Raw genomic sequence first — 26,778 nt, 5'->3', positions numbered from 1 at the left:
ATCCAATTCACCGTTACATGCCGCGATAGTCGAATTATCAACCGGATCGAGTTATCCAGGGGTGTTAATCGGATCGTAGTCGGACCGCACATAGTCGAACAAAGGTGTTTACATGAAACGGATAATTCGATTTCAGTCCGACTAAGCCAGTTATTCGAATGCATGTAAACACGGTCAATGTGTCCCTGGATAAAGACACTTGACCCCAAATTGCTCCCGAAGGTCGTCCCGTCGGTGTGAATGGGTTAATGACATGAGGCGCTTTGAGTGGTCGGTCGACTAGAAAGGCGACGCACCAACCCATTACCATTCATCAGTAGCCTTCAGAGACCGGTTTTTACATTTATTTAATTATAGCATTGCGACCATGTTATTATATCGTTGCATTTAACTTCATTATATAAAAGTGTTTAACTCGTGTGCAGTCTATAAAGTAAATATTGCCCATCTTTGCATGCATAAGTTAGCAGGAAGGTGTTTATATATATATAGATAATGTATGAGAAATCATTGAGTAAGAGAAATTCGGCCTGATTTTTTCTTAAATATAATATCCCACTCCTAATCTCATGGTATTCTCTTTTTTTTAAGGTGTGTGTGTAGTTTAAATTGTTAAAAAATATATTTTTCTGTTATGTTTGTATATCTTTCTCGTACGTATAGTTTTATGGCGTCTCTAAACAGTTGTAGTAAATGTAAGACTTGGTCTCATCAACGGTGTATGTAGACATTTTATTTTGTCACGTTCTGGACTGAGGCGCTATATTAGTTATGTCGTCAGATTTATTGCGAAAACTTACTTTAACTTCCCGAAAAACTGGATGTGTTTGTGTCCGTGCTTGTGTGTTTAAGGAAGAGAAGGAGACAATAGCGTGAGAAAGTGTGTGTGGTAGGAAGAGGGAGTGTCCACAGGTGTGCCTCTGCCAGCCTTCCCCTTTTATGCGTGTGACGTGAGCCATTGTTGTCATGATGTGACTCCTACCTGCTGCTCTGTGTATAAAAGCAAAGGCATAATTCATCTCCTTCATTATCAGATCAGCTCCAACTTCCCTTCCATGGCTGCGTCACACGTTTCTTGTATGAAGATGAGGACTCTTCTTTTCGGGGTTATTCTTGGACTCCTCGCTGCGGTCCACTCGGCACCTGTTAATGGTAAGTAATCAATATCTTCTGTTTTTAAAGCCGTGAATCTTTCCTAAACACTTAAACCAACACTTTCTATTTTTGCTGAGTACGTGTGATATTATTAGCCATGTGATTTTGGCTCTTATGATTAAACTATAAAAGGAGAACTCTCTAAATCCAGGTAGATTACTTATATTTTTTATCTTCTTGCATCCTATAAAATATTCCCTGAATAGGATTATTGGGATGAATTACCTTGTTCACCCGTGGACTAATGAGGCCGTAGTTCTGGGTTTTCCATCTGACAAACGCAGTAATCCTCCTCTGGAGACCTCTGACATTTCAATAATGCCCACGGTGTCCTTATCCTCACCCCGTGAGTCGGCGTTCTCCTCCTCTCCTCCCTCGAGATGAGCGGTTATGTTTCGGGGTTCGACTTTTTATCTGCCAGAATTCCAGAGTACTATTTCACCGTGGCTGCACAGGTTTCCCCCCCCACCGGATTAGACAACGGAGATCTTTGTCAAATGTCCTGAGCCGCTCCAGGAGAACCGTTAATACGAGCGTTTCTGAAGTAAGATGAAACCACGGATCAGCAAAAAGCTGTCGCACAAGTTTGGTCAAATGGGAAACTTCCTCGAGCTCAACGTGACGGGGCAGAAATGGAGAGTGCAAGGTGTCTTTTTTAATTTATTCACATTCCCTTGTTATTGACTTTAATAAAATAAAATGTCAAAGAACCAGTTGGTTGCATATTCTGGCGTGCAAAGTGCTATTGGATTATTTACTTTGTATCCGTGCCAAAAACCACATGTAAACTATTCCAATTACCAGTCGAGTGTTTAAAGTACAGAAATCAAAAGCACTGCAGAAATAGACCCTGTGACTAATAATCTAAATATATAATGTAAAATGTTTACACTGTTGATGCCAATGAGTAAGTAGCATTTTTACTGATGCATCTTATAAAGGTTTCTCGCTATTATAACTACTTTACATATATAATTAGGCTAGCCGGTGGTTCCAAAGGTTTGGAGAGTCGAGCGCCCTAATAAGGGGTCAAACGATGAATCTGAGGTGTCATGAAGTGATCAATGGAGCATGAAATAAAAAGCTGTTTTTTTTTCTTCGTCCCTCATCTTTGCTTTTTAGGGCCCTGAAAAGTCATTGCAATCCGATAATCTCGTACTCTTGTGGTAGCCACTGGTTTTATTCTGTATTGTATTTAGCATGATCATTAAATGTGGTTTGAAAGAGGTAAAATCTTATTCTAAAAAAGCAATGACCTTGCGATGGCTGTCGGACAAGACTAGAGAGATTATAATAAAGTCGAGTAGAACCTTAAGACTCACTAAATATTGAGCTATAAACAATGAATATTTGTATAAATAATACAGACTATTATTCTTCTGCCTCCCTGCTGGCACAAACCCCCTGAAACCGACTTCCTTAAACGGAAAAAGAACCACCATGGTTTACCTTGTTGCAGTGGGTGTGCCAAACGAGGGCTTTGCTCTTCAACTAATGCTTTGATGTGGCCGCGGATCTTTTGTCCGCCCACTCGTATCCGATTAGTCACACGAGTTAATCATTGCCGTCTCCCGATGGCGCTCATGAAAGACGGCCGCGACAAGTTTATACAAGAATCGTCTTTGGGGGCGAAGCGCTCTAAAGCCCTGGTAACTTTCCTTTTGCTCGGCTCATGTTGGGTCAGTTGCGCAAACACTCGATGTAACCTGTGGCATTTTTTTTCTTCCTTTGTTTTTTCCTCCTAGCTATGTCCCCGATGCCCGCCAAAGCCTTGGATGACATCCTCAGAGAGGCTGTGACGGATGGCTTCCTCGTCGAGAATCTTTCCCTCCCTTCAGGCGCAACTGGCTCGCCCATGAATCAAGGGACTGGCTCGCCCGCAACTGGCTCGCCCGCAACTGGCTTGCCCGCAACTGGCTTGCCCATGAATCAAGGGACTGGCTCGCCCGCAACTGGCTCGCCCATGAATCAAGGGACTGGCTCGCCCGCAACTGGCTTGCCCGCAACTGGCTTGCCCATGAATCAAGGGACTGGCTTGCCAGCAACTGGTTCGCCCGCAACTGGCTCGCCCATGAATCAAGGGACTGGCTCGCCCGCAACTGGCTCGCCCATGAATCAAGGGACTGGCTTGCCCGCAACTGGCTCGCCCGCAACTGGCTCACCCATGAATCAAGGGACTGGCTCGCCCGCAACTGGCTTGCCAGCAACTGATTCGCCCATGAATCAAGGGACCGGCTCGCCCACGACAAATGCAACCGTTCAGGCGTCCCAGCAGCCGGCCGTTGACTCCAAAGAGGGCGTCACGATGGAAGGCAGCGGAGGGCAGCCCATCGAGGTGGCCACGACCTCGGTGTTCCTCCAGTTTGGAACCACGACGGCTTCACATGCTCAGAGCGCCGCTGCCACACCGCAGCCGCGGGGCGCCTCTAGTTCGGTTTCGTCGGCCACCCAAACCGCTCTGGTCGGCTCGACCCCGGTGCCGAACGAAGGCCAGACGAGCGCCACCCCGAACCACATCTTGGCCTCGCAAACCACCGATCCCGCCGTCTCCACCGTTGGCTTCCTTAGTACCCAGGGTTCTTACTCGGGATCTGGAGACGGAGAGATGTTTGACCTGTACTCCACCACCACTACACGCTCCAGTGTAGAAACTAGCGCTGCATCGTTGACCTCCGCGACCAGACAAAAGGTTCCTGTGCTGGTGGAAATAAGTGAAGGATCGGCCTCGGGGGAGTTGTTTGAACCGATGCCAACAACTACTGCCATAAGAGGTCGTCAACGCATGATTATTGGTAAATATCCAATACCTGACCCAATAGTGGCGCTGACAATCACTTTAATATTTTTATTGCTTATGGACCATTTTTAATCTGTTTTTTCTAGAACCAAACAGCAGGAAAATATTTGAAGGTATACAGGAAACCTCGAAAGCTGCTGGTACACCAGGTGAGTCCAGACCAAAAAAATGCTTCTAATAAACTGAATTTTCTGGCCAAAAAGTTCCATTTGACTAACTTCTACTGTCTCATATCTCCAGGGTGGATGATCATCGTTGGTTTTGTTGTTGGTCTTGCAGCACTTGTAATGCTCTTCGTTGCCATCGCCACTAGAGAGAAGTAAGGGTTCAAAATCAGACTAACAATATTTTCTAGAAATGTTTTGAGCGTAGAATTGCATTCTCACCGTTCCATTTTACTTTTGCGCAGGTGGAATGGACCGAGCCGGGCCTCCCAGCTGAAGAAAAGAACTAACTCGATCCAGCACAAGGAAATGGAGATGGAGACGTTCCTGCAAAACGACCATCCCATTAGGAACGAGAACGGCTCAGAGTACACCGTCATCCCCCTGGAGGAGCTTCCGGGGAAATACTCGTCTCGCTGAGGGGTCGGAAGCGTGACCTTCTGGAGGACTCGTCACAGAACCACAAAGACTGTATTTGAAGCACATTTCATCAAAAACCGGTTGGGCCTGTTGACTTTCACAGAGCCGAGCCAATCCCCCAAACTCTTATCATATCGTCACTTTGAGACAACAATATTCTGGTTACTGTTTTCATTGTATTTACTGTAAAGTACAAAACTTGTCGGGTAAGTTGCACAAAGGCCCCTTATTTCATTTTTATTGTAAATATTGTTTTTAACTTGCAGGTCTGATGATGGATGGAATATTATGTCTAAGGTGAATTTTAATCTTGAGCATTGTGTAAATATTATATTAAAACCTTTTCTAATAACACAACTTAAGACTGTTGTGCATTGTAACTTATATTAAGCTGTTCTGTGCCCCCCCCCCCCTTTCAATAAAGAAACGGTGCGCATAACTATCATGCTAGTTTCTATTGACGCACACAAAGAAATCACACCGGCAGCTCATCGATAAACATTTATTTTGTATCCATAAATATTTACACGCAAGTATTAAGACATTTACACAAGTTCAGTCCACTTGCTTGACAAATACCGTCTGCGCTCCGTCGAAGTTACAGAGCATCAAGAGGAAAGCGTTAAATACATTCTTGCACCAACGTGAGCGCGGAATCCCAAAAAATAAAGTTTGTCCAACTTCACATGTCCATAGGAAACACTTGCTACACGAGGCCAGTCTAATGAAACTATTTTTTATTAAGACTGGCCAAATATGAAATGCAATACATTGAGAAAATGTATGTAAATTTATAGATGTGTTGACTTGAGTCAGTGTGCTGTTGGTTTCTGAGGAAGGCTGTCACAGCATGTAGACATACTGTAGCTGCCAACGTCAATGATCCACATGGAAGAAACAACCCTAATGTTCTCATAACCGTTAAATAATAGCCATCACAAATTAAAGTAAGAAATATTGTGTATTTTTCGCTCCCTGACGAACATTTGAAACTCGGTGGTTTCTCTTTAAAAACGGATGAATTAAATGCCTTAAGTAATCTAAATTCACAAACTATCAGGGCAACTAGTGGCCCATAAAATAAAAATTATACGTACTAGCATTGTGGCATACACACATATATAGTTATGGAAACTTTTAGCATAGCAAAAACAATCCTGATAAGATGACATGAAATGTCAAATTCTATACATTTGATTTGTACACTATCTAAAGAGAGTATATACACAAAGTGCAAGGAGGCACTTTAAACATGATTACGTAAGCTGTCGCTTACAAAAAAAGAATAATAATTGAGCCGGTTTGAACAGAGTTGCGACGCCTCGGAAATTTGTACGTTATTCATCCGACTTCCCTACGACCTTTTGTTGATTAAATCCGCGGCTAATAACCAGCTCGTTCTTTGCGTTTAAATCTGTGGCATGGAAATCTACGTTGTGAGATCTAAGTGATGTCCCGAGAGGTAAACCCCGACCCGCGGACGTGGAGGAACTTTTCTTCTTGCTCCCAAAAATTCTTCTTCTAAAAAAAAAAAAACTGCCTCAAAATCCATGAGTCCCTGTATTCGATTGAAATGAACAGTTCTGACGGAAACGTGTCGGTCTCTGCAGTCGACGTCGTCAAGGCAAGGTTTGTCTTGTAGCAACGAAATAAACAGTTTTGACATAAAACACAGGAGCAATGCACCGGCCCCCGCTGAAAGACCGAGAGACGGCGTCTTCGTTTCCTCCTCGTTGAACCTCCCGACCTTTCTTTCGCACGTGAATACGCGGCACATTCCAGCACACAGGCATGACTTTTTTTGGGAGGGTGGGGGACTGCAGACAGAAACTTAGTGCATCGCTCACACAGAAAATAAATACAAAAAAAGTAATAAATCAAATGAATAAACAGCTTGTGAGGGCACCCTTCACATACTCTATTTTCTGCTTTAAAGCTCTCCTCAAGACATCCTGTTCTGTTTTTGCTGCCACATTTAGAGGTCACTCCCCCCCCCCCCCCCCATCCCTATCTGCTCTCTGCTCTTATGGTCTTAACCCTAAACTTCGCTTTTTAGGCTTGGCCATCACAGTGTAATCCCGTAAGTCAAAGAGTCAAAAGGTAACGCAGCGTAACCGTCACATGCAGCACAGTGCCACACGAAAGCGCTCAGCTTTCATAAACCCAGAGTGCATTATTTTGGAGCACCCTCGGGTCCAGAGTTTACGATCAGAGTGTCTCAGAGTACACAAACGATCGTGTGTCTGATTCTGATCGGCCGATCTCTTCCAGTAACAGTTCATTTACGCCAGCTTTGAGGTTGCATTAAATGGGAACGAGGACACGGTGTCGCTTGCCCTTCGAGCTACAAAAGAGAAATTAGGTGTCGCAGGAGGTTCGAAGGAGTCTTTCGTCGACGGGACAAGATTGAGAGGCCCCGAGTGGAGTTTCGACCGCGTAATGATTCGTATAGGAAGTGCTCGAAATGCACCATTTCATTACAGTTAGTGCAAATGCGAGATCTAACACAAGTCTGGCGAGCCGTCTGGGGTACGCTCCAGTAGCTCGATGGGTAACTGACAGAAGAAGAAAAAGACTGGCCCGACTGTGTGTTCTGGGGTACAAGTTGTCTCTGCTTACTTTCATTTCACTCTGTTTCGCTCCTTCTTGTTTCTATGCAATTTCTTTTTTTTTTGGAGTGGGGTTGTTTTCTTTCTTTTTTCCTTTTTTTTGTTCTTTGTGTGCTTTTTGTTGATTTCGGCAGAAAGTTAAAGCTGTCGGAACTGTCGAGGTAAGGCGCGGCAGCGTCTGGATCTGCTCTACTCGCATTTCCACGGTCCCTCCTCAACAAGGGAGAACCCTGCAGGGTTGCCAATTTTGCCATTGGTGACCTGCAAGCAATTATCAAGAACATCTAACTGTGTGTGGGGTAAGGCACCGTCTTTTACACACCGCCAGCGGTTGGGAGCAGAGGAGCCATTGTGCGGCCTTTACATTCGGGCCATTGGCCTCGGGGCTGAAGTATTGTTCGAATCCCCCGGCATTGAAACACATCTCGTACACTGAAACAATGACACGGTGGGGCTGCTTACATGTCAATGTTCAATATGTGAAAAATATGGATAATCATAGTTCTCTTGAAGTTGGCCATGTATTGTATGGATTCTCTGCCCAACCGAATTACAATAATTAGTCATCAAAGTAATCGGCATGCAAAAGTTGCATCATACAAACAACGAAATATCAACAAATATTCTAACGTATGAGTGAAAATTCTCTAAAAGCTAACTTTCATATGCATTTCATAAATGAATGCATCATTCTGGATGAAACATTGGGTGAAACAGCAGTCTTTATGTACAGTATACCCCTTGCTACAAAATATAATTGTAAAAAGAATGCTCTTTTAAAAAGATGGCCAATGATTGAAAAGTGTAATTTGGTCAGGGCTGCCATGAATACATGTCCAATTCAAAATAAAATAAAAGAACAGTTTCTTAATAAAATAAAATAAAATAAAAACATACATCTAAAAACAACTTAAATATAATTGTGTACAAGACAATGCATTACAAAATGGTTGATTCTTAAAAATGTAACCCTTACATTTGAGTTTCAAGAGATTAAAACAGAGTTTTTGAAGATGATCAAAATCTATAATGTAAAAAAAAAGGAAGAAAAGAAACGTGCTTTGCTTTTTCGCTGAACCCGGTAACACAAAAACTGCTTTTTCATATGAACAACAGGTGGATAAATAAATACGGAAAATATAAATTTTTCGTTTCCGCCCCTTTTTCTATTCACGGACAGATACACGGAAAAAGGAAAAGAAAGACGAGCACGGCAGACACGGAGCTAAGGAGGATTCTCTACATGCACGTCTCTATGTCCGTTAACATGAAATGTACCTTGCAGTCGTCTATCAAGATTGAGCTGTGGTGAGAGTACATGTTCTGGTTCCTGTTATTCTCAAAGAAGGACTGCTTGGCCATCTCAAAGTCCTCCATCCGGGCCTGCTGGTCGAAGGAGTCCAGCTCGTGCTTGGACAGGTGGTACACGATGCCGGCCCCGTAGGAGTCCCCCACCACATTGACGGAGGTCCGGAAACGATCACTGGGCGGGAACAAGTTGCATGGACGGAAAGACACAGGAGGTGAAATTAATGATAGAAAAATAGAGAACCAAATTTGGGTTTTTACGTGTTGTTGCTAGTTTTGGGCATTGAAGAGACGAATACTTCACAGGAAAGTTATCAAGGCCAGAGAAAGAACGTCCGTTTTGATGCTGCTTCGGCCTCGATGGTGGTTTATCTCCGCGAGCCAGAGATGCGTTAAATGTCAAAGTTTTTTTGCATTCTGTGTATCGAGCGACCGCTATCGGAAGTTACGTGGTGTGCAAGTTACGTAGCGGAAGAACGAGTAGCGAGAAAGTTTAAGAAACAAACCGGCGAGAGGTCTTTAGTTTGTTTGTGATCAAATGTAATCAATGAAACATTAGCCAAACGTTTTGTGGATCTGTTTGCTCGACTCACAGGATGTTGAACGGGCCAAACACTTCTAGAATAATCCAACATTTAGGCAAAAGGTTGTTTTTGTCTTGAAGGTTTTTGGGCATCATCTATAGTCGTGATTATAATGGTCCAAGAAGAAAGAAAGATGCATAGCCCGGGTATATTAATATAACAATAAATTGACCACCACTCACAGTGTAACATGCCAAAATAAATAATGAATAAATAGGAATAGGGGGCGAGAGATTTCCAATACCAGCCAACATGTGAATAAGTGGAGTTCTGGCATTTCAAGCCGTGGGTAAAATGCAAATATGAGCCTTTGTCAACGTGATTTGCTGGAACATACAAAGCCGAAGAAGATTTAAGTGTCCAAAGGATTGTTGGGGGAGGGAATTTGAGACAATGTAGTGGGCGGAGTTATCCTTTGAAGCTCTCATGAATAACTTGGATTTCTTCTTCTTCTTCTTTATAAACGCTGAGCATGATGATGCGTTTCTCAAATGTCCTAGTTTTGTTGAAATGACGGCACTTTAAAATATGAATTTGGTCTCATTCTGTTTTTTTTTTAGGGTTAAACTGGACAGGAAGTGTCTTCACGTGTTTGGTGTTGCTGGTGAACTCACAGCAGCCAGTCGACAGCGACCAGGAGGCTGATGTCGTCGGTGGGCAGCCCCACCGCCGTGAGGATCAGAAGCATGGTCACCAGTCCAGCACTGGGGATACTGGCTGCTCCGACACTGGCCAGGGTGGCTGTCATACTGAATCAGGGAAACACATTCATATTATCAGAAGGCACTGCCACAAAACAATTTTATATTTAAACTAGAATGGGCACTCGGTGGAGCGCATACCTTCGCATATCACAAGATTGGGCATTGAATTATGAACATTTTGGCATTAGTTGCATGCCAATTGGATAAAAATTGGCCGTGCTATGGTAAAAAGAAGATTTTGACCTTTCCATGACCTTGACCTTTGACCCGATTGATCCCAAAATCTAATCAAATGGTCCCCGGATAATAACCAATCATCCCACCAAATTTCATGCGATTCAAGAAGAGTTTGACCTTTTCATGACCTTGACCTTGACCTTTGACCCGATCGGTCCCAAAATCTAATCAAATGGTCCCCGGATAATAACCAATCATCCCACCAAATTTCATGCGATTTTATTTAAATAATGTTAAATTATCAGAAGTTTACTGTATAAAAAAAAAAGCTCTGGTATTCACGAAGGAAGACCCATGATTTTAAATATTATCTTCTATCTTTCGGCTCAAGCGCATTTTTCTTCCGAAATGTGAACCGCCGGCGCGTTCTCACCTTACGGTGACGATCTGGCCCCAGTCGAGGTCGATATTGTTCATCTGAGCGATGAAGATGGCGGCCACCGCCTCGTAGAGCGCCGTGCCGTCCATGTTGATGGTGGCGCCGACCGGGAGGACGAAGCGCGTGACCCTCTTGTCGATGCCCAGGTTCTCCTCCAGGCATCGGAACGTGACGGGCAAGGTGCCGGCACTGCAGGAGGGAAGAAACGCGGCCGTGGTCACAAACGGATAATGCAGTTCCCCGGGCTCCGTTAGCAAGAATAAAGAACTTTACAGCAAATCGTAGACTGTCTGTTCATTTTGGGGTGTTTTTTAAACAAAATTAATTACGCTATTCTTCTAAATCCACTCTAAACTATAGTCAAACATTTATGTTAAGTTGTTAAATAAAACAGACGGACGCAGACGAAGACTTTCGGGAGTCTCACGTCACAGAGAGAGCAGAAAGTTATTCAAGTTCGAGTTCACTTTGAGGCTGAATCTCATCGTTATTGTGGATGTTTTTCTCTTATGAATAACGCCGAGCGGGCCAGAACGCGGCAAAGCCGAGCTCCGGAGGTGGAGAGAGTGCATGCACGCCATTGATAAAACATCTGGCACAGGCAGGCCATCCCACACCGAGACACGGCGAGAAGCCAAAGACTTCCCGTGTGGCCATTTGAAATAAAGCTTGCATCGGGTATTTACCATATGGCCGTGGAGGGAAAAAGGGAAACGTAAGTATTTATCAAAGTAAGGTCGGAATAATCACACACATTGGAATCAGGCACAGAAATCCCCCGGTCGTACCTGGACGCTGTTCCGAGTGCCGTGACCCAGGCTTGGAATATCCCCATGAAGAAGGTGAACGGGTTTTTTCTTACTATCACAAAATATATCAGCGGAAGGAAGATGCCTCCGTGGATGAACAGGCCCACGATCACCGTGACCATGTACATGCCCAGCTGCCTGGCGACCATCTCCAAGTCCGCGATGGAGATGATCTTTCCGCAGATGAGGCAGGCGATACCGAAGGGGGAGTACCTTCGGAGAGACAAGGCGATGTATGTCGGTTACGGTTTTATATGTCTGCTGGTATGTTTTGAGGTGTTTTGAAAACATTGAGGAGGAATGGTTCGGCGGTGTCGGTATGCCTGCGGCGGACAGCACTTACCACATAATTGCGCCGACGAGCCTCATGACAATCTCGTTCAGGACGTTGAAAAACTCCAACATCATTTTGGCCTTTTCTCCCATTTTGCCCATAATTACTCCGAAAGCGACAAAGAATCCAATCAAACCTGTAGGGACACAGCGATGTTGTGTTACGCTTGGATAAATGTGAGTGTGTGTGTTTGCAAAAACAAAAAATTATTAAAAACGGGATAATGCCGGAAAAGATCAGGTGATGAAAAAAAAAGACAATTTAATTAATTGTTACAGCTGGATCGGTTCAGGTGCAGGTGGGTGTTTTCTTATTGCGTTCTCTAGTTATTGTGTTCTTACGAAAATGAAAAATAAACTCCTGGTTTTTCTTCTCGGCTATGCAGCTGCGAGACGTTTCACCTACCGAGGACGTTCATCCCGCCCTTGAACTGGAGCGTCCTTTTCACGGTGAACTGCGGCGGCGCTCTGGTTCTGTTGGTGGGCACCGGCACTTTGGTGATTACCGTTTGGATCTGGACAAAGAGAGACGGGGGGGAAGAACAAAAGTTAGTTGGAAGGAAGTGACGCCAATCGGACGCCCTGGAATAGTTTTCTCCGGCGAGAGGCCCCGCCCCCCACACCCACCTGCTGGAAGCAGGCCTGCACCAAGTTCTCCGGGAAAAGGTTCCGGATGAGATCGAAGAAGGCGTCCACGCTCGACACGTCGTCGTTCTTCTTTCCCGGGCCGAGGTTGGCCTTCAGCTTGGGGTTACCGGGGTGGATGAGCAGCACCAGGATCACGCCCAGGACGGCCGCGATCACCGTCGTCGACATGTAGTACACCATGGCCCGGGTGCCCAGGCGGCCGCTGGATTTGGCGTCCAGACCCGCCAGTCCTGTCGGGTAAGAAAATAACGTCAGTAACCTCCCCCAGATACTGAAAATGTTTCTCTCTTTTTTTGAGATCGGGATTGAGTATGATTTTGAAAACTCACCGAAGCATTTCCATGTATCTGACCCTCTTCTCTAGGCCCCCAAAGTAGAAAGACGAAATATGCTGCATTATTTATTAAGAGCGAGAGCTTAACATTATTATACTGGAAATGACCTGATGCATTTAGTAAATTGTATGCATCTCAAAAACAGACTATGGGCTAATGTTTTTTTTAAAAAGTGGATCACAGAGCTAATGACACCTCGAGAGGATCAGATGTATTTATTTTACAGTTTTTCTTCCCTTTTTATTATTATTTTATGTTTCCTTTCTCTGTCTCTCCATTGTTCTTCTTCTTTTTCCTTTAAAGTTTAGCACAAATGATTTCGATGAAAATATTTGAAACTCAACATTACCATGAAGGTGATCAGCTGCCTTCACCAAACTGCCGCTTCCCGTCAGACCGACCGGCTTGCGGCACTTGAACCGTGGACTCCTTCACACATGAGGCTCACCTCATTTAGATAAGTGTGGATTTTGTTCTCGCTGTGAGAACATATTGTGCAAATATATTGGAAAAACTAACTAACTCTGCTCCCCGAAAGAAAGAAATTCTCATGGCTTGCTTCCAAAAGAGAGATGACTCAGAAACTCTGCCGCTACACGAGGAGAACATTTCTACGCTTTAGCTTCACATTAGTACAGACAATAGGAATAATCTATTGAATGTGTTTTTCCAACGTGACAAGCAAGTGATTGAAACACTGTGTCTCGACTTCTGCAACTGCACAGAATTAATAACTGGAGTTTGTGACACGTGAATTGTTCCCAGAGGGTAATTAAGTTTGTGGAGAAGTTTCGCGAACTGTCAAAATGTGTCTGCACACTGTGGCCAACTGCAGACCGTATTTATAATTGTCACATATGCATATAGAATTAGAAACGACAAAAAGATTTTTTAAAAAGTTAAAACATTTAAAAATAATGAACTAAATGGACATCCCTGGGCTCTATAATTTGTAAAAAATATGTCTACTTTAAATGTTTGCAACAGAATTTTAACGGCAACAAAACGTAACTGTATTTAAATACTTAGTTTCAGTAGATTCTGTCAACTCGGTCGTCAGAAAGTATTTGACTGTTGAATATCTACGTTTCTTCACAATAAAGTAATATTGTTTTTCGGTTAACGTTGTCAAACGATTTGTTAAGTTCTACTTGGTTCAGAAAAAAGCTTGTGGTTCATGTTAAAATAATAAGATAACGATGTAACGTAACAACGTAGACGACTGTTATCCAATTTTCTTAGGTAACGTCACTAGTGGAAAAACTTAGCCTTTCTGGCTTGTTACTTATTATTATATCACGTAAAATGCTCAAATGCAGACATTGAATGTATCCACGTTGTACGCTTTTGGTTTATGTTAAAATAATAAGATAACGATGTAACGTAACAACGTAGATAACTGTTATCCAATTTTCTTAGGTAACGTCACCAGTGGAACAACAAGCCTTAGAGGGCTTTCTGGCTCGTTACCTTCGCATTGAAAATGCCGGAAGGTTATGTTTTGATCGCCGTGTATTTATTTATTTATTTGTATGCGTGTTATTCGCAAAACTCAAAAAGTATTGAACCGAATCGCATGAAATTTGGTGGGATGATTGTTTATTATCCGGGGACCAGTTGATTAGATTTTGGGATCGATCGGGTCAAAGGTCATGAACAGGTCAAATCTTCTTGAATCACATGGAATTTGGTGGGATGATTGGTTATTATCCGCGGACCATTTGATTAGATTTTGGGATCAATCGGGTCAAAGGTCAAGGTCAAGGTCATGGAAAGGTCAAAATCTTTTTTTACCATAGCACGATACATTTTTGTCCAATTGGCATGCAACTAATGCCAAAATGTTCATAATTCAATGCCCAATCTTGTGATATGCGAAGGTATGCGCTCTACCGAGTGCCCGTTCGAGTTACTTAATATTATATCACGTAAAATGCTCAAATGCAGACATTCAACGTATCCACGGTTTGTCGAAAACATAAAAAATACCTCATTTCTTTCCCGGCGAGTTGTTGATGTTCATTTTCTCACAAAATACAGTTTTTAGATTTCGAACCCCACCCCTCGAAAAAAAACACTTGTACGCCTCTCGTCCTCGGGTCTCCTTCAAACACAACGAGCCACAAGTCGCCGCCGCCGCCGCCTCGTTTCGGGCCGATTGAGCAGAACATCCTGCACCAACTCGCCCACCTGTGACCAGACTGGAGACGACGAGAGGCAGAATCAGCATCTTCAGCATCCTCATTAGAATCTCTCCGGGGAAGGCGATGCTCATGACGACGTTGGGGTGAAGAGGCGATATGTGCCGCAGCAGCATTCCACTGATGGAGCCCAGAAACACACCTGAGAAAACACACAAATCAAATCACAAAGAGACGCGAGAAGCTAAAACCCCGCGCGCCCGGAAGTGTCGGCCCGCGAGACGCAACCCGGAGTCATCGGAGAGTCGCACGGTGCCGCGTATACGTGGTCCAACCTCGTTATAAAGTAACGACGCCGAGGGAAGATGACTTTAAAAACAAATGTTTTCCAAGTCGCTCAACATCCGTCATCAACTGTCGAGTAAAAATAGAGTTGAACAGTGAACTCATAACACGCAGAGGACGACTGCTTTTTTCTCTCTCTTGTTTGTATTCAGTTCATATGAAATATTAAATCACAGAATGATTTGAATGCCTGTAACAAGAAGCTGTGAACCATGTTTTCCTATTTGAATGCTATTTAGAATGTTTACCTTCGCATTGAAAATGCGGAAGGTTATGTTTTGATCGCCGTGTATTTATTTATTTATTTGTATGCGTGTTATTCGCATAACAAAAAAAGTTTTAAACCGAATCGCATGAAATTTGGTGGGATGATTGGTTATTATCCGGGGACTATTTGATTAGATTTTGGGATCAATCGGGTCAAAGGTCAAGGTCAATGTCATGGAAAGGTCAAAATCTTCTTTTTACCATAGCACGGTCAATTTTTATCCAATTGGCATGCAACTAATGCCAACATGTTCATAATTCAATGCCCAATCTTGTGATATGCGAAGGTATGCGCTCTACCGAGTGCCCATTCTAGTTTTTTTATGTTTTCCTACTGCGGGAGTGGGAGGGGGGAGGGTCAATCATCTGATGCTCCAGGTTCCCCCGACAGTTAATTTCCCATTGGTGGTAAACGTAGAGATATAATAGAAGCGGGACGGACGTTCTCATTCAAATCGACGTAGCCGCGCGGTTGCACTTAGCGACCGCTGCGGTGGGATAACATTCGCATGAAAACTGAACTGACTGGAGGTGAAGGGTTTGCAGTAACGCCGAAAAATAAAGAGATTAAATGAGTCAAATTGAAAACTTAAAAAAAGCCACAAGCTAACTAGCCAGCCATCTGTCTTACCGCGGCTTTTTTTGTGTGTGTGTCAAATACCCATGGTCAATGTCCGTGCTGCTCTATTTCTATTGTTTGTCTGAGTGTGCAGTGATGGACTGAACGATCTACCTGGACTTGTACTGATGCATGCTGGGAATTGCGGGGATTGTGGATGCGAACAGCGGGATGGAAAACAACTTACCCAAGATGGTGAGAGTGAGAACCATGTTCTTCATGATCTTATCACACATGCTGCTGCACAGGCTGTCGGGAGATTCCACGATGGGCTCAAGGTGGCTCCCGTCCATCTTGACCTCCACTTGCTTCTGCATTTTATTGGCACTGAGAGGGGCAAAGAAGAGCTGGTATTAACTACCAGCCACATAAACAACTCTAGTGCAACCCCATCTCTATTTTCAACCTCCTTCATATTAAGTTATGGATCTAACTTTGAGTAGAAATGCCACACACGTTCTGAGTATGGAAGAAATACAACGATTAATGCGCAGACAGCGGTTGCCGAGACAACCTTTATAATACACAGATATTATTTAGAAGATGCTCGAGACTTCCAGTCTGGCTATGCATTCGGAACAATGTTTCTAAGTGCAGGGGTCGTACGGTCATGGAAAACCTGGAAAAGTCATGGAATTCTAAAATGGTCATTTCCAGGCCTGGAGAAGTCATGGAAAAAACTCATCATAAAAGTTTTGGAAAAGTCATGGAAATGTTGTTATATTCACATGTTCATTTACGCCGAGTTTGAATTAATTAATATGTTTTTTAAAGAAAGACGCTCAAAGACGCACAACATTTTCTAAATTGTTCATGTTTATACCGAGATTTCAGTTTGGGTGTGGAAATTTCGTTTAAAGTCATGGAAAAGTCACGGAAAGGTCATGGAAATCCATTGGTCAAAATGTGTAAGAACCCTGTTAGTGGGAAGCCAGTAAGGGATCAGCTGCTTGTCACTGGGATTTCCACCCCTACTGGTTGTTCAGGGCGCCTGCAGAGACACAGCGGGTGCATTATACAGGGTTCGTACGGTCATGGAAAACCTGGAAAAGTCATGGAATTTTAAAATGCTCATTTCCAGGCCAGGAAAAGTCATGGAAAAAACTTAAATCATAAAAGTTTTGAAAAAGTCATGGAAATTTGTCATAATCACACGTTCATTTACGCCGCGTTTGAAATAATTAATATGTTTTTTAAAGAAAGACGCTCAAAACGTAAGCCGGCGTACGCTCTCAATACGCAAGATTTTCTAAAATGTTCATGTTTGTACCGAGATTTCAGTTTGGTCATGGACATTTGGTTTAAAGTCCTGGAAAAGTCATGGAAAAGTTCTGGAAAAGTCCTGGAAATCCATTGGTCAACATGTGTAAGAACCCTGATTATACCTCCTGGTGGTGAGATCTAGTGCACGATACCCTCACCAGGCGAACCGCAGAGTTAGCGGTGACTATCGGCAACTCATAATCGCCAATATAGCTCCTTCAGAAGTCTTCGCTTGCGTCGTGACGTAATCGATGCACACGTAGTTACATGTGAACGCTCTGCATTCTGAATGCATGCAAAGTTGTAAAAAAAAATAAAAATGAGTTTTTACGCAGATGGCCTTTTACAATCAGTGGCAATTAGCACAGAATCAATAAAGAGCCTGTGAATAATCTGCATTTTTAAAACAATGTATTCCAGTTTTACTGGATTTTAATCAAACGGAAGGCCAGCTGTTCCTCGTCTGCTGCTTTATGCAAAGTCCTTCCTGATCATTTCGGATGTTTAAGTGTCTCCGCCCCATCACAAGCAAATGCAATACACGTGTTTTTTTTCTTCTTCTTTTGCATGTGGTCAGTGATTTCGGCTCCAGGTTTTCCGGGTCTGTCGTTCGTTGCTCAGAGACGCTTCCGTCTCGCCGCTTCATCGCCATTGTGGTCGGGCCGCAAAGCCTCTTTAACTTAGAGATCAGCTTTCCCCCCACGTGCGGCCGATAAATCCCCCGCAGAGCACGGACGCGCAACGGTTATGCAACGGCGGAGAGAGTAGCGCCCGTGTCGTTCGGAAAACTCTCGACCTTTCCGTGACTTTCACACCTGGAATATTTACGCTGGCAGCGAAACACCACAGAAGAAGACGGAGAAAAAATAATGTCCCGGCAACAGGACATTCTCCTTCTTCTTCTCCTTCTTCTTCTCCTTCTTCTTCGTCTTCTCCTTCTTCTTCTCCTTCTTCTTTGTCTTCTCCTTCTTCTTTGTCTTCTCCTTCTTCTTCTACTTCTTCTTCTCCTTCTACTTCTTCTTCTCCTCCGTCTTGTTCTTCTTTTTCTCCTCCTTCTTCTTCTTCTTCTTCGCTTCGGTGGTATTTGTTTACTTTGGACGTCCGATGAAATCAAGTCGCCGAAGCTCCGGAACGAGATGACGATCAGCGCGTTCGATTATCTCTTCACTGAAAACACGAATAGTGTTGAGGATGTTTCACTCAAGCTGATTTACTGAGAGCGAAACAACGCAGACGCAGCAGGGAGATTCTTTAGCGACCACGCGCCTAACATGCCCAGCTGACAGATCTTTATCAGACCTTGAAGATCTTTGAATTTTTCTTACAGCCTTTTCAGAAAAAAAGGTGACGCCACGCGGAGAATCTAAAACCATTTACCACGATTTGTGGGCAAACAACGCGGCTGAGCCTCTCGCAAAGCGACTGATTATTGTGTAATCTGGAATGGGTTCATTGGTATGTGATGTACTCTCGCAACTCAGAGGCTATCGGCCTGATAACGGAAGAGACTATGGGGGGGGGGGGGTTCAAGGGGCTGTACATCGGGGGTTTCTGGTTTCGCCAGTTCAGATTAGCAACTTGTGACGTGAGACTCGGAGTTGTGACTCGAAAAACCAGATTGCCTAAAAGTTATTTATTTTTATTTTTAATAGCGTAATTATCAAAGGTGATTCGGCCGATGTGTTTCCGGCTTCGACCGCTTAACCCCCGCCGTAACCCGAAAAACCCGCTCGGCACGTGATCGGTCGATTCGGCTCGAACGCTTCCGATGCCGAAATGTCAAAAACAATGTCCGGAAAACAATGACGTAGTAAATTAAACCGCCAAAAGGAGCTTAGAGGAGAAGAAGAGTTGATTACGAGAGCAGAACAGGAACGACTGATTGCTTTTCCTTCAACGCGTTTTTGGAGTATTTAATCAGACGTCCATTATGCCTCGCGTTTGGGTTACGTTTTTTTTGTATTTCACAGTTTCGCCGCGTCTCGACGATTTGGATGCAGCCAAATACTTTTTAAGAAAAGGGGGGAAATCCGGCTAAATATATACTTTTCATGATGTCAAAAATTGTTTGTTTGGTAACAACAGTGCAAATTATGGAATTTACGGGAGAATTCAATGCCGGCTGTCTGATTGCAGAAGGCGGGGAAACAATAAGCGGAAAAATAGCTGCGGTGGGAAAGAGGCGACACACCATTTTTTTCCCGCCAGGCGAAAGTTTGCCTCGCGGCGAGGGGTGTGAAGGTTTCCCGTTAGCCGAGCTGAGGGGGCGGCGAAGCGACCGGCGAAGACGCGGCCGGCCGAGCGCTTGGCCACGCGACGGCCGGCCTCATGCCGCAACACCTGACAACGCACGCCACGCTTAGACAGCAGGTGTCTATAATTAACTAATCTGTCCTGAGCCATCCTAATCCAGCACACACACACACACACACACTCACACACTGAGGTGGATCAGACGTGCTCAGGGGAACGGGTCTGCAAGTGTGGAGCACATTTCCACAAATTATTTTTAAAATCCTTTGTATGGGCGATATTGAGGAGAGGGGGCACTTTGTGGCAATCAACGAATAAATAAATTAAATTATAAAAAACAGAAGCAAATCAGAAGATGTGTGATTCAGGTAATCTTCTCCTCAACATCTGCTCTACAAACGCCACTAAACATCCTGAAGCGCCACAGACCTGGCAACGCGACTTTAACTTTTTTAAGGTTTAGTCGTGGACAAAACTAAAATACGGCGACACACACTATAGTGCCGGTTAAATAATTGAAATTGAGGGTAAAAAGAAGCAAAAGCTTTAGAATTTGCACAGATAATAAATGAATGACTTTATGCTGATGCATTCAGTTTTTAGACGTATTATTCTGATGCTCCGTACGGTCTGACGAGACGGCTCGGCACACAGTTAATGTACAGAGTGAATTATTCCTCTGTTCAGGAAATAATTAGGGCATAAGTGAACGAAGATTATAATGTTGTCATGGGACATTAATGTCTTGGCAAGATACATGGGTAAAGTTGTATGAAAGAGATGCTTTCATAGCATTATGAAACTAGAACGGGCACTCGGTAGAGCGCATACCTTCGCATATCACAAGATTGGGCATTGAATTATGAACATTTTGGCATTAGTTGCATGCCAATTGGACAAAAATGTATCGTGCTATGGTAAAAAAAAGATTTTGACCTTTCCATGACCTTGACCTTTGACCCGATTGATCCCAAAATCTAATCAAATGGTCCCCGTATAATAACCAATCATCCCACCAAATTCCATGTGATTCAGGAAGATTTGACCTGTTCATGACCTTTGACCTTGACCTTTGACCCGATCGATCCCAAAATCTAATCAACTGGTCCCCGGATAATAAACAATCATCCCACCAAATTTCATGCGATTCGGTTCAATACTTTTTGAGTTTTGCGAATAACACGCATACAAATAAATAAATAAATACACGCGATCAAAATATAACCTTCCGGCATTTTCAATGCAAAGGTAATAATGGAATTATGATGTTTAACTTCCTAAAATATAGCTCAAAATAGCCTAAGATGCCTTATTAAAACTGCTAATGCACATTTAATAAATGAATATCATGTTGTATTGAAAAAGAGAGATTAAGACCATAAACTCATGTTTATTGAGAGTTGCTTTCTCTTATAAGCAGAGGATTCGCCCCCCTGCTGGCCATTAGAAAGAATGCAGGTTAAAGGCGCTTCGCCAACAGTAGCCGGCCGTCTCGTATGATCCACTTGACGTGTGTGTGTGTGTGTGTGTGTGTGTGTGTGTGTGTGAATATAGAGACTTCTCTTGCATATAGAGGCCACGAGCTGCTGCATTTGCCTTGTTTGTTGTTTGTTTATTTTATCCTTCGCCCTCGACTTCGACGGACCAAGAAGTCAGAGCCACGTTATCCGGGGCTCTACAGGAGGAGCGTTGCCGTCCCAAAAACCACGCCGCAGTCAGAAAGAGACTGAAAGAAAAATCCAAATGTTTTTGACAGGGTTGACTTCAAAACAAACAAAAATCCTCCCGGCACATTTAGACAGAGACGGCTGGAAATACTGAGCAAAAAATCATATTTTTTGCTGCTGGCAGCGATTAATAATGAAAATAATAAAACTCATCGCTCCATACAAACTACAGCAGAAACCAGTAGCTTCAATGCCAATATTTATTCATTGCGATACTGTGTTTAGTGGAATAAATGAATTTATGGAAACAATAAATAACAGAATATTTACAGCCCTCAACCACAGTATTTTGATTTTAAACCTATAGCCAAAACAATCTAAAATAAATGAATACGATGTTTTTTTAGGGCAGTGTAACTTTTACGGTGAGCCTCACAGATGTTTACAGCTCACACGTACTTTTAAGACATAAATAATACAACTCATGCAAACATCACCCGTTACATAACATACACACGTGGGTGCGGAAAGTCCATTTAACGAGAGATTTAGTCTCGGGATGTAACCCGCGGGTTTGTCAGTTGGTAAAATACCTACAATCCATGCAGAAACAATGAGGATTAATGGGCTTCTCTGACGGTTCCATGTGTCAAACTGTCGATGCTTTTAGGGGATTTGGCGCTCGGAGATCAGTTAAATATTATACGCTTCACTACGTTGTTTATGAATCTCCATATGCCGCGGAGGAAGAACATCTGTCTCGAAAAACGAGATGCCCATTACCTCAGGAGAGTGAACATATACATCGGCACATTTTAAAAGTGAGGAAAGTTGCCATTTACGTCACAATATCGGTGAAAATAAATCATTTAAATTGTTATCATTAAAGCCAAAACAAAGGATTTCGATGTATTCTTTAAGTTTTAAATTTGAAAAAGTCGTTGATTTAGTCGTCGCAACAGAAATTAGTTTAAAGGATCGGACATAATGCAAAACAATGCAAAAAAACATACACATGTTCCTTCCGTGTGCATTAAAGCACTTCTTTTAAATCACTTCTTAAAAGGTTAAAACCCATTTTATAGAACAGCTTTTAAGTGACGTCGTGCAGATCTTTGGTTCCCCTAATTTAGTTTGTCTGTTTTTAATTTTGTATTTTATTTTTGTATTTTATATTTGTATCTTACTATTCTATTTGTTTTGCCTTGATTCTCTGTAGAGCACTTTGCAAACTTTGTTTTTAAAGGTGCAAGATAAATAAAGTTATTATTATTATTATTTTATCTGTTATTTATGCAAATTATTGTTCTCTTGTTTTAAGGACTGAAGCCTTGAAGTAAGAAATCTACAAATTACTTTTAAGAACTAATCGTTCCAGCGGCTCAGACTGCGCTTATACGGATATGTATAAATATATATATATATATATATATAATATATATATTTATATATAAATATATATATATATATATATATTTATATATAAATATATATATATATATGTATTCACCGTGTTGCCGCTCACCAGCTAATAGAGACCCTGTTTTGCATCATAGAGGCTGATGATCCTGTTTCACTGATGATTTTAATTACATCTGTCTGCTAAGAGCACGGTATTTTTTCCTCCCCCCGTTGGATCCGAGCCAGGAGCTGAGCACCAGCTCCTGATTGAGAGAGTTAACGGCTCTTACTTAGGCAGGAAATGTACAATTAAAAACCAAAATGTTCAGCAGTAGAGGAGCTCTTGACTCATCATGGCCCTGCAAGTTGAAAAGGAGACGCCGTTGCCACTCAGACTTCATTTCACACAAAGGTCTTTTCGGCGTCCTTCTTTTTTTTAAGGCAAATTAAATCTGACGTCAATCTCCATCTCTTTTTCCATTTGAAGTAAAAAAAGAACTTTTGGCTTCGCTAGATATATAGGAACCACCCCAAAAACATAAAAATCCATATCTCCCCAGGCCCGAACATCACGTTTTACATGTTGACTCCACAGATGATGTGTTTTGCTCCTACCTCCGCGAAGGGTGCACGACATTTGAAAAGAACACATTCGTATTTTGTAATTTTTTTTAAAGGAAACATTTATGAAAATGTCAAGCGCCTGAAAATAATACTAAATAATCGCGATGCGGTGCACGGACTTTACTGAAATGAGGAAAAGTTTGAAGTTTCTTTGAGGCGAAAGCAATCGATCTCAGACTCAAGATCAAGGTCACTGTGAGATTACAGTTTAACACGATTATATCTTAGATTACACAATAAAGAATCTTAGTCTTTCAAACCACCTGTTACTTTTTCTGTTTAATTTTTTTGGGGGGGTATGTATATATGTGTGTGCATGTGTTGTATATATATATATATATAATATGTCTGTATATATGTATGTATATGTGTATATGTATATATGTGTATTTATATATATGTATCTGTATATATATGTATATATATCATTGTCCTGTTTTGTGTGCATGTGTATGTATATATATACTTTTATATTTTTGTCTGACATTTTTATATTTGTTTTATGTTATATGTGAATGTGTGAAATTCTCAGTAAAAATAAAGAATTACAAATGAATAAGTATTTTACATCCCCAGATCTGAAGTGTCCTCTTGGTCTGGAACAGAAGGATTTCACAGGTGTGTCTGTGTCTGCCATGTGGTGGTGTTGATCCTCCAGGTAATCAAACCGTCAACAACACGTCATCGTGCTGGAGGAACATCGACTTCCGTCCACTCAGCTGAGGAGGAAGAAGGGGCGTCTCTCTCTCTCTCTCTCAAAACCTTTTAGCCTGGGTCGTGTACTTCAGAAAGATTTGAAATATTTCTTTTTGGCTAGATTTGTTGACATTTTCTCAGGATCCCGATGTTTAATATTCATAATAAACGAGGGGGGGGGGGGATGGTGGCCTGGAGGGACGTGTCGAGCGTCACAGAATTGGCAACTTGCTCGACTTATGGGGCCAATATTATCATTATCGGGGGGCGGGGGCTCGCTCGTGTCGTCGCTGTTATTTTTCTAAAGTTCCGTGTTCTCGTAATCCTGTGAAGTTGTTTACGCTTTACAGAGTTTACGTATTTATTTGTACGTTTTTTACGGGTTTTTTGTTCATCACAGCTTGAGTGTCAGATGATAAATATATATTTATTTGTGTGAAGTGATTGAGTGATGACAGGAAGAAGAAGAAAAACCCCCAGTTTGATGCAACAGGTGTCCACTACATGTTTGTGTTTTGGGTCATTTAACCTCTCTGCCAGCGTGCGGCGCATTGTTTTATTCATACTGCGCGGCTGCCATTATGTTAATAGTCAAGAGTCCCGAACAACGAGCATGAAAAGAAGGAGAAGAAGGAGAAGAAGAAGAAGAAGAAGAAGAAGAAGAAGAAGAAGAAGAAGAAGAAGAAGAAGAAACTGTCTGTTGTGCAACCCGTCTTACAGCGTAAAGAAACCCCGCGGCTGTTCTTTTGAACTCCATCTTCTCGCAGCCTTGTCTGGAGCAGAGTGTGGCGGGAGCGGAGCGAAGCGTATCTCTAATGATGCACATGTGGCCCAAGGCCAGCGGGGCTTTTTTCTTCTTCTACTTCTTCTTCTTTTTTTTCTTTTTTTTCGCATTGCTTTAAGAAACTGTCACATCCATGAGAACGCATCGTGGGGCCGACGCTCGCTCCTGTCCCCAGATGTGAAGCCGTTAAATCTTTAAATTCGCCCTAGCAGTTCTGTGTGTATGTGTGTGTGTGTGTGTGTGTGTGTGTGTGTTCCCTCTCCGGTGGATGAGGACCAACACCAGCTTGTTTTTTTTGTGTGTGCACTGATGGTGTTGATGCCAGTATCCTGAGTTGACCCACAATGAGCTTTATTCAGGTAGGAGTACGAACCACAGACAGCGCCCACCGTGTTGCGTTCAGGGACTCGTAGAATTGGGAAACGGCGGTAGAAACACTGTAACTCTACAAAAATAACGTCTAACCCAGCACAGGGACCGGTGGACGTCCGTGACTAAACATTTTGGGAAATCTCCGTGTATACACAAGTATATAACAATAGTTTGATTAAAATAATGAACATTTATATAAACGTGTATTCTTTTAATCAAACTCAACGTAAGTGAACATATGAATATAACACATTTTCATGATTTTTCCAAAACATTTGGGCAAAACATTTTTTAAGGACTTTTCCAGGCCTGGAAATAACCATTTTAAAATTCCATGATTTTCCCAGATTTAGCATGATCAAACATTTTAGGAAATCTCTGTGTATACACGAGTATATAACCTTAAATGACACAAATAAATGAAAGAAAATAGTTTGATTAAAATAATTAACATTTATATAAATGTGTATTCTTTGAATCAAACTCAATGTAAGTGAACATATGAACATAACACATTTTCATGATTTTTCCAAAACATTTTGGGATTACATTTTTTTTAAAGGACTTTTCCAGGCCTGTAAATAACCATTTTCAAATTCCATGATTTTTCCAGCTTTTCGAAGACCAAACATTTTGGGAAATCTCCGAGTATACACAAGTATATAACCTTAAATGACAATAGTTTGATTAAAATAATTAACATGTATATAAATGTTATATTCTTTCAATCAAACTCAACATAAATGAACACATGAATGTAACACATTTTCCTGATTTTTCCAAAACTTTTGGGATTGAATTTGTTTTTCAAGGACTTTTCCAGGCCTGTAAATAACCATTTTCAAATTCCATGATTTTTCCAGCTTTTCCATGACCGTACAGCAACCATCTGAAGTGTAATTCAGCATCAATCCTCCGGAGGGTGAATCCCAGGTCACCTTGAGGGGGAGATTTCAGGCCCAATTGCGCTACTTATGTCTGGTGGGTCGGAGAATTACTTCCTGCTTTCCAGTCGGATACATACGCCTGAACAGTATAATAATCCGCCTCTAGCGTATTTTAAAATGAAAGGTTTCCTCACCTGCTGAAGTCCTCGTTTGAAAAAAAAGAAGAAAAACACACAACCCTGCGTGGGCTCCCCTGATCCGAGAGAACGTCGATTCTCTTTCGAGTGTGTGGAGTCAAAGCCGCGGCGTCGAGAGATGCTTCTTTTGGACGAGAGAAGTCATTACAGGTGTTTACAGCAGTGTATATATATATATATATATAAAATATATATCCCCCCCCTCTCCTCCTCTAAAGGCAGAGCAACCCTTCCACCTTCAGCCCTTCAACAGCCTGCAACATGCACACGCAGGCAGGACGGGCGGGGATTTGAGATGAGAGGTCAGCGCATCCGCTCTGGGCGATGGGTGGAGTGTCCACTCCGTGAAAAAAGTGATGGATTAGCAGTATGTATACTAATGTATATATATATATATATGGAAAAAAAGTTGCAGCCAGATGCATTCGCACAGTCTCGCGGTAGAAATACAATCTTGCAGAGGCCGACTCTCTCCTGAGCGACGCTCATTGTTTAATTGGCCGAGCTTAAAAAGGTGTCCAGCGCAAAGCCGCAGCGGGCGTCTGAGTCTCAGGAGTAAGAGCTAAGTTTAGCAAATCCTCTCAGTGTGTTTCTCAATGACAGCACATGTTGTACAGTCTGCAGAGGAGGAAGAGGAGGAGGAGGAGGAGGGGGGGTGAGCGTCGGCTCAACATGCAGAAATCCGCCAAACACGCTCTCTGACATGACACGTGCTTTTGAAATACACGTTAATTAAGTTTTCATGTGGAAATTTAAAACTTAAAAATTAAAACCCCCGTG

At 42.5% G+C, this 26,778-nt stretch overlaps 2 protein-coding genes across 2 annotated transcripts; one reads left to right on the top strand and one right to left on the bottom strand.

Moving 5' to 3' along the window:
• Nucleotides 1–619: 619 nt before the first annotated feature.
• On the top strand, nucleotides 620–4,536 carry LOC130193240 (uncharacterized). Its single transcript, XM_056413688.1, has 5 exons — nucleotides 620–1,152; nucleotides 2,901–3,947; nucleotides 4,039–4,101; nucleotides 4,193–4,271; nucleotides 4,362–4,536. The coding sequence occupies exons 1-5, from the start codon at nucleotides 1,056–1,058 to the stop codon at nucleotides 4,534–4,536; spliced, it is 1,461 nt and encodes a 486-aa protein (XP_056269663.1). The 5' UTR covers nucleotides 620–1,055.
• A 488-nt stretch (nucleotides 4,537–5,024) lies between these two features.
• LOC130193101 (excitatory amino acid transporter 2-like) lies at nucleotides 5,025–26,715 on the bottom strand. Its single transcript, XM_056413440.1, has 12 exons — nucleotides 26,235–26,715; nucleotides 25,996–26,122; nucleotides 16,042–16,181; nucleotides 14,673–14,825; nucleotides 12,127–12,377; nucleotides 11,906–12,014; nucleotides 11,510–11,636; nucleotides 11,146–11,379; nucleotides 10,352–10,546; nucleotides 9,652–9,786; nucleotides 8,424–8,628; nucleotides 5,025–7,406 (listed from the first exon to the last, which is right to left on the bottom strand). Exons 3-12 carry the CDS (start codon nucleotides 16,169–16,171, stop codon nucleotides 7,335–7,337), a joined length of 1,611 nt encoding a protein of 536 aa, XP_056269415.1. The 5' UTR covers nucleotides 16,172–16,181; nucleotides 25,996–26,122; nucleotides 26,235–26,715; the 3' UTR covers nucleotides 5,025–7,334.
• Between the last annotated feature and the right edge of the window lie 63 nt (nucleotides 26,716–26,778).

Source organism: Pseudoliparis swirei, chromosome 4 (genome assembly GCF_029220125.1).
Source record: "Pseudoliparis swirei isolate HS2019 ecotype Mariana Trench chromosome 4, NWPU_hadal_v1, whole genome shotgun sequence".
In the NCBI taxonomy this organism is placed as follows: Eukaryota; Metazoa; Chordata; class Actinopteri; order Perciformes; family Liparidae; genus Pseudoliparis; species Pseudoliparis swirei.
This window is presented reverse-complemented; position numbering and strand designations above follow the sequence as displayed.

Coding starts and splice junctions, on each gene's coding strand:
- LOC130193240 (XM_056413688.1), top strand. CDS start 1,056: ATGGCTGCGTCACACGTTTCTTGTATGAAGATGAGGACTCTTCTTTTC. Junction 3,948..4,038: donor TCGTCAACGCATGATTATTG/GTAAATATCCAA, acceptor TGTTTTTTCTAG/AACCAAACAGCAGGAAAATA. Junction 4,272..4,361: donor GCCATCGCCACTAGAGAGAA/GTAAGGGTTCAA, acceptor ACTTTTGCGCAG/GTGGAATGGACCGAGCCGGG.
- LOC130193101 (XM_056413440.1), bottom strand. CDS start 16,171: ATGCAGAAGCAAGTGGAGGTCAAGATGGACGGGAGCCACCTTGAGCCC. Junction 14,826..16,041: donor TCTCACTCTCACCATCTTGG/GTAAGTTGTTTT, acceptor GTGTTTTCTCAG/GTGTGTTTCTGGGCTCCATC. Junction 7,407..8,423: donor TCTTGATAGACGACTGCAAG/GTACATTTCATG, acceptor AATTGCTTGCAG/GTCACCAATGGCAAAATTGG.